This window comes from Micromesistius poutassou (assembly GCF_964030765.1).
Source record: "Micromesistius poutassou genome assembly, chromosome: 11".
NCBI classification, from domain to species: Eukaryota; Metazoa; Chordata; class Actinopteri; order Gadiformes; family Gadidae; genus Micromesistius; species Micromesistius poutassou.
The window spans coordinates 5,249,670-5,257,481 of NC_140281.1; the positions used below are offsets into that span (position 1 = coordinate 5,249,670).

Consider the following 7,812-nt stretch of genomic DNA (forward strand, 5'->3'; position numbering starts at 1 on the left):
CTGTTTGCTGCGGGTGAAAATCAGCTTTGCGCCGGGTGCCAACTAGCAACGATACATGCGTCGGTGTAGAATGTCAATTGTGCTGGGTGCAAGATAGGGCCAATATAAGTGTGTTATGAGAAAGTCATGTAGCGGTGTAAATACATGAGATCCATGCCCTTTTACCTGTGCCCGTACATGCCCCGAGCAGGTTGACTATGTTGTCATGGTTACCAATCTGAGTCATCATCTTCAGCTCAGACATCAGCGCCTCTTTCTCCACTGTCTGGTGTTTCTCTGCAGGGGGGAGAAAGAACAGAAAGCTACCGGGTTTAATTCCCAAGGTCCACAACTTGTTGTGGCTGTCAGGCACCCTTGAGCAAGATGCCATAAGATGTTTACCCAATGGGAGCCGAACCCACCGACACTGAGTCTGAAGACGGGGAGAAGGGTCGGGGAGGGGGGAACGTCTGGGGGAGGTCCGCTCTGTCTGTTGTGACACCTGGTTCTGACTGTACTGGGTGTGGGGGTCTCAACACACCTGGTTCTGACTGTACTGGGGGTGGGGGTCTAGAGACACCTGGTTCTGCCGCACCCCATAGAGTTTGGAGGGCTTCTTTCTTTTCAACCAGTTTGATTTGATGGGACTGGACTCCACAGAGTGGGAGTTGGAGAAGGAAATTGGCAACTACAGTGTCAACAGCCAGAGGGAAGAAACAGAGTTCCTTGTAACAGATTCAGACTCAGATATCTGGATTACAATGCTGACAACCAGACATAAACACATGATATGCCTCTGTGTCATTTAAAGTGATTTAAACTGTGTGTCCATGTCTCCACCGACCCAACAGCAAGACGGAGCATCAGGACTGGTCTTCAAGTGGGACCCGCTGAGAGCATGAAGGCATGGAGAGTAAGTGGCCTCTGACCTTTGAGCATCTTGACAGCCACCTGAGAGGTGCCCAGAGGGCCGAAGCCCACCGCCGTGGCCTGGACCACCATGCCGAAGGCCCCGGAGCCCAGCTCTTTACCTAGGGGGGCCAAAAAACAACAGACCCTTCATTAGCTTTTTTATGAGGCATCACTATCGGTTACCTACAGCTGTATGCATCACCAAACCCTACCTTCTCCTCTTGTTCATATCCATATAACTTCTTTATTATTTATTCTGTGTAGTTATTAACTCTGGTTTAATGTATCTATTTCATGTCTACTTCTGTCCTGACTTGTCTCTACTTTCTGCTGTGACGTTCACATCTCCCGTCTGGGATTAATAATGTATCCTCTGATCAGGGACAGGCAGGCAGTCTGCTGACCGAGTTGCAGGTTCTCCCTTGGAAACTCCCATTTCTGGTCATACTGGAAGTCCTTGAAGTTGATGTAAATGTAGTCATTATCATTGGGTCCCATTATCTGGATCATCTGCAGTTGGCTCTCATACCGCGGCTTCTGTTTTAAAAAACAAAACAGATTCAAATGAAATTCCGTTTGTGTTTGTGTGTGTGTGTGTGTGTGTGTGTGTGTGTGTGTGTGTGTGTGTGTGTGTGTGTGTGTCATACTTTTCTGACATTGTAAAGGAACAGGATGCCAATCACTATCAAAGCGACCAACAGCACCAGAATGCCTATTTTGAGCTCATGAGACCCGATCTGGAGACTGGTGACCATCCCTAGACCAAGGAAGACATGCACATCTGTGGTTTTGACATTCTGTACGATCTGCTCAATCAATTAACCATGGAAATATAGTAAACGTATTTGATCTATTGAACACACTTATGTCTAAAGACACAATTTTGGATATTTTGTCATTGAAAAATAACATTTGTTTCGAGGGATTGCTGAGACAGTCCCTACCTGGGGAAGGCAGTGGCGGTCTTAAGTCCTGAGTATCACTGCACCAGGATCCAAACGCATTGGTGAGGCAGAACTGAGCCAAGTGATTTGGAAGCACCTCAGCGGTCATCAGGGAGCTGTTGATCCTGGTCTCACAGAACAGCATCTCCTCCACCTTCTCCTGTTGGACATTCGTACAGCTGCACACACACACACACACACACACACACACACACACACACACACACACACACACACACACACACACACACACACACACACACACACACACACACACACACACACACACACACGATATTGTGTGTGTGTCATATGAACAGGACAGTGAAGTGGGCTAGGGTTTAATCCCCCATGACCCCACACTACTCGTGGGTATCCTAGAAAACGTCTTCCTGCTGCTCAAGGACCTCTACCTAAAGTTTATCTGAGTCATTTGGGTTCAAAATGATCTGCTTAATGAGGAAATAGTCAAAATGAGACAGTCAACATACTTGTTGGACTCCTGGCATGACCTCCAAGAGACATTTGTAGGTACAGGACTCACAGTCTCACACCACACAATGCCAACAAGCGACCGGCAGTTGATCTGTGGTTTATCTGAGTTTGGATCAGGAAATCATAGTTAGATTTGCGTGAATCAATAACATGTTGTTGGACTGACGTTAAGGTAAAGAGGGGACGGTTCCCTCAAAAGCATGTTAGGTTCTCTCTGGCTGCTTACTGTTGAAGCTCAGGCTGATGTTTGTGACATCAACTCCATGGGTTAAGGAGACAACATGTGCACACAGCCATCCAAACTACTATAGAAACCATAGTCCACATATTCTCTCTCGGTTTTCTTATACCTGCTACACATAATGTCATCGTGTGGGTGACTCTCCTACGCCCCACCATCAGGTGTAACTTATATTCCCCAGATCTCATGTGGTCGCACAGCCTCCTGGTCCTGTGGGATAATGTTTAGTGCTTGATTAGTTATTTCACCGGAAGACCAAACTAAACACAAACCACCCTAGTACATACTACTGAAGGACTGATGTTATGACCACTGCCCTCATATGGGCTGACAGTGGTTCTTATTATCTCCACTGGCTCCACAGAACTCGACGGTCGGATAGCACAGGGCACCGAACATCAACTGCACTACGGTAGAAGTCTACGACGGTTAACAGCTTAATGCACTGGCTACCTGTTCCTCCAGGAGGGCCCTCCACAGTCCCTCCTTCTCCCATCCGGGGTTTCCCAGGCACAGTAGTCAGGCAAAGGGTGGGAGGAGATGTTGGCTTGCAAGCAGAAGTTCATGGCCTCTTTGGCCGATATGGTAATGTTGGTTTGACCCAGACTGACAGATACAAAGCTTTTGGCTAAAGAAGGGGTGGTAGAAAAAACGGTTAACTCAGTTCTGGAACTCAAGGGGTTCAGTGTCCTACTCTTAAGCAATGTTCTAAAGAGTAACATAAACCTGTCTTAGTGGAGAGTGTGAAGGAAGTTAGCTTTACAAACCCAGGACTTGGACGGAGATGGTCTTGTTTTTTGGGCCAACACAGGTGTATGTGCCGTTTTGTTCCAGTGTCACTGACTTCATGTAAAGGTAGGCCATCTGAATTCCCATATGATCATCCATCTTCAAGCACCAGGAAAAGATTGTATTTAATCAAAGCAAAAATGGGGCAATTTACTGCAAAACAAGAAGGATACAGTGAGTGCTATTACTTAATACGTACTCATTTAGAAGATTTATCTAAAGCAACTCAGAGTGTAGTGTTTTAGACATGTCTCTCAAGGATGCGTACAAGAGGGTTATGGACACAACCCAGTAGTAACCCAGGGCAGCTGTGATTCAAACCCCCTGGACACCTCTATCTGGCCCCATGCAAACACACTGCTAACCCCTTTTCTCTGAGGTCAAACGATGGCTTCACCTTGGTCGTGCTGTCCGGTCCTCCGCCCTTGCTCCAGCCCAGCGCGGGGTAGGGCTCGGCCGTGCTGCAGCGGAGCAGCAGGGACTGGCCTGGGCTGAGCACCACCTCCGTCACCTCCTGCTGCTCCACACCCGCTGGACTCTCTGAGCTCACGTCTTGAAAACACACGTGTGGTGACAGTGAGAGAGGTCTTTAGATGGACCAGGTTTAAATATCATCCAACACATCAACATGGTAGAACAAGAACTGCTTGGTGTTCTGGGTCTTTGTGCGTCTTTGTAGTCATTGTCCGTCACACTATTTATTATATGTTTGATGGTGATTTATTTTTTCTATATATGAGTTAAACAAATCATAATACGCAAAGACACAGATAAGACATTTGGCTGTTGGCTCCAGCGCCTGGTAGCGACCCAGGTTCGACTCCCACCTGTGGCCAGATTCTACATGTCAGACCCTCTCTCCTTTTAACCCATTGTCCAGGACGACTCAAAACCCAACAACATACATGAAAGGAATACATATGCGTGTGTGGCTGGAGATCGGCGGAAGTTAGATACGTTTGAAGTACCCGATTGATAAGATAAACAGAAAAAGTTCTCAGAAGTTCTCAGTTTTTTTATTGCAACTTGAATATGTTTAGCCTTTCCTAGAACTTGTGCTGTGTGTGTGTGTGTGTGTGTGTGTGTGTGTGTGTGTGTGTGTGTGTGTGTGTGTGTGTGTGTGTGTGTGTGTGTGTGTGTGTGTGTGTTTCAAGTTCCTGTATTTTGGAGATCAGTGTTTAGGGTTAGTGTTTGCGTTACCATAGTCGTATAGCTGAGAGCATTCTGTCCCTATGGCGTTGGCAGCACAGCACATTAACTTCTTATTGACAAATTCGCTTTTGGAAGTTTTGATCGGATTCTCTGAGAAGTTTTTTCTGTTGAAGAGAAGAACATGCATCATTATTGAAAATCTTCTTATTATCGTTTTTTTGGATGATATGGAAAATGAGTCCAGATGTGTTGAATGTGATAACCTTCGAACAGGCCTAAGTGATCTCACCCGGAGACTTGGAGGCTGGTGTACCACGTGACGGTGGCTACGGGGTAGCTCTCAGACACACACTTGATTTCAGGGGAAAAATTGGCTTTTTCAGGATGGAAATCCAACCAGGGCGGCGAGGGACGTTCTAGAAACATCCAAATAAAAACCTTGTCAATTGATTTAATCAAAAAATGACTGTACTAGTGCTAATTCAGTGTGGGATCGTTCCGGAACCTATCAGCCCTGAATCAAACCCCTAAGACTCACAGTACAGAGACAGCACAGACAGCCCGACAGGATGACTCACTCAGGACGCGCAGAGAGAGGGTCAGCGCCGAGTGGGACCTGTCGCTCCCTGAGCAGTTCACTGTGTAGATCCCAGATGCAGTCAGGGGGGACAGCACCATGGAAGGACTCCTGTCCCTGGGGAGTCACATTTAATATTACCTATTGTAAACATTTAGCACCATTTCTATCTAAGGCCACTTGCACAGAATTCCAATCAAAGACAACTATAGACTTTCAGCCACCGTGCAGACGGATACCTACTGATGGGATCCAGGCATTGGGGAATCAAACACCCTAGCCACTACACTATTTTGCCCATTTATAAACACACACACACACACACACACACACACACACACACACACACACACTCACAGAGTCAGTACTCGGTCCACTCCTTGGTGTAGGGAGCAGGCTGAGTCTGCTGGAAGGCCTACTAAGGATAGCCTGGTGCCAATACATCCTGTTACATTGACGGGATCTGAGGCATTTCCATCCAGGGGGAACGGGACCTAAACATACAGGATACGTAGGTGATTAAGTGACAACTAGGCTGTAACAAGGTCCTTGCTACACGCCACCTAGGTGGCTGCCACACTCCACCTAGTTGACTTTTATTGGGCTCCTCCAAATACAAGTACGCATGGTGGGGATGTTGAAAATCCGGTTTATTGGTTTTGCATATAATGATACATGGCCTGATGCTCCATATTACCATGTTGGAGAATTCTCCCGGAATGTGTGTGGAGATGGCTACCTGTCTACATGATCGATCTGCAACAGGTGTGCAGCCCCACCCAGCCCCAGAGTCCAATCATTCTCGACCAGGTGAAGCTGCTTAAACCAGCCATCGTCCACACACACTCCCACAGAGGCACAGCAATTTAAGTCAATGAAGGCTTCCATGCAGTTTCGGAAAATGCATGACAGTATACAACCAAGTGTCAATGGCTGACACCGCAGTTTGATGGCAACAATAGCATAGTGAATCTCTCTAGCTTGGTCAGCCGTCAAATGTATTTTTTTTTTCTTGACTTTTATCAAGGGTTTGCTTGATGACCTTTGATAAATGATGACATGAAGCTTGTCTGAATGGTTTTGAAAACTAGTTAAAGATTAGGAAGTTATATGAACTTGAAGCTTTGGGAGGAACCACTTTCTCCAAGTCCTCCGATGAGATTAACTGAAGTGAAATGGTAGTCAAATAGTTCTCACCTCCTTGCTTTGGCACAGTTTACGTACTTCTTCTGCATTCTGGCCGTGAACTCTGACATCCAACAACAGTAGCAGGACTAGATGTTTTGTTTTGATCAACCATGGTTTATAGACACACACACACACACACACACACACACACACACACACACACACACACACACACACACACACACACACACACACACACACACACACACACACACACACACACACACACACACACAGTATTAGCACACATAGATGTGGTTTGTGGACCAGATAGATGAATCCCAGACAGGAAATGTGTCTTACAACTATGTGTGTCATACAACTACAAGGCAACAGCCTAAACCCGCCTTTTTAAAACAGATGTTCAAAATATACACATATTGTTTAGAACAGAAAAATTACTCACGATAAATTTTTTCGTTGTAAATATATTTCAGTGAATACGTTTTTTCTATATTTATTAATTCATAAAAAACATATATATTTTTGAATGTAGGCCTAATGGAAATGAACAAATGCATAATGCGACCTATAAGGCACGTATTATGTTGCAGTACAATGATGACTTTATCGTAAATAGGACTTTTGTATTCATAATAGGCCTGTGCATTAGGCATATTCTTATATTAGTTCGAGGTAGACCTCTCGCTATCTGCTTTTTTCAGACCTTCGCTCTCATTTCCTTTTGCGATTCAGAACGTGATACGATTGACATGATTGACATGATTGAGATAACTGACATGCCTGACTAGTTTCAGGGTGATGAAACCAATATTCACGTTTACTTTGCAGTACTTAACAACAACGGTTTTATTAAAAAGTATTGTTTCCCTTTTCCATCGCTAAAAGCCTAGATTTGTTTGGCAATCAACCCGAATCGACTCATCCTATTTTTTAAAAGCTGAGCAAAAATGTGTCAATAGAAAACCGCTAAATAAGTTGTAGGTCGACTAATACTCCAAAAAGTAACATTGTATACTCTTTTGCTGATTAACTTAATTGTAATTGTAATAAAAAACTTAATTATAACTTAATTGTAATAATCTCCCACATGTTGATTCTCAAAAACAATCATTAAACTTCTTGAAGCTATTTATAACATTTTAATGAATATGTTTTAATATTTAAAATAACTACGGTTAAAAACGATGTTACAATATAATGGTGTATGAAATTTCGCTAACCAAGAAAATAAATAACTCAAATAGGCCTACTGACTAAATAATTCATGTTTGCATGATAAATAAACATGATCGTATAACAAACTTCGTAATAACCAATATCACGTTATATTACCGGCGGTGGAGAATATGAATATGTTTTTATATTCATCCCGATAAGAAAAACTACAAATGCCCTGACTTACCCACGACCAGTTCCCAGTATCCCAGCATGGCACATTCACTTTAACAGACCAGTGACTGGCTGACTTCTGAGCTGTGGTCGCCACTGAAGGCCTTTTAAACAGCAGAAGTGGTTTTGCATGATGACGCGGTCAGCCTCCCTGCTATGGTTGGCTCATAGTCTCTCTAAAA

General features: G+C 44.5%; 1 protein-coding gene across 1 annotated transcript in view; it reads right to left on the reverse strand.

The window, feature by feature from the left end:
- LOC311355395 (receptor-type tyrosine-protein kinase FLT3-like) overlaps positions 1 to 7,753 on the reverse strand; it is a 46,157-nt gene extending 38,404 nt beyond the window's left edge. Inside the window, exons 1-16 of the mRNA XM_084475166.1 lie at positions 7,644 to 7,753; positions 6,287 to 6,363; positions 5,447 to 5,583; positions 5,091 to 5,206; positions 4,802 to 4,928; positions 4,561 to 4,676; positions 3,758 to 3,912; positions 3,339 to 3,459; positions 3,025 to 3,199; positions 2,681 to 2,781; positions 2,327 to 2,432; positions 1,836 to 2,014; positions 1,539 to 1,648; positions 1,296 to 1,428; positions 909 to 1,010; positions 166 to 276 (exon numbers count right to left, since the gene is read on the reverse strand). Of these exons, the coding sequence (XP_084331292.1) occupies positions 166 to 276; positions 909 to 1,010; positions 1,296 to 1,428; positions 1,539 to 1,648; positions 1,836 to 2,014; positions 2,327 to 2,432; positions 2,681 to 2,781; positions 3,025 to 3,199; positions 3,339 to 3,459; positions 3,758 to 3,912; positions 4,561 to 4,676; positions 4,802 to 4,928; positions 5,091 to 5,206; positions 5,447 to 5,583; positions 6,287 to 6,363; positions 7,644 to 7,671 (1,894 nt within the window). The 5' untranslated portion in view covers positions 7,672 to 7,753. The remainder of the gene's footprint in view (positions 1 to 165; positions 277 to 908; positions 1,011 to 1,295; positions 1,429 to 1,538; positions 1,649 to 1,835; positions 2,015 to 2,326; positions 2,433 to 2,680; positions 2,782 to 3,024; positions 3,200 to 3,338; positions 3,460 to 3,757; positions 3,913 to 4,560; positions 4,677 to 4,801; positions 4,929 to 5,090; positions 5,207 to 5,446; positions 5,584 to 6,286; positions 6,364 to 7,643) is intronic.
- Positions 7,754 to 7,812: the final 59 nt, after the last annotated feature.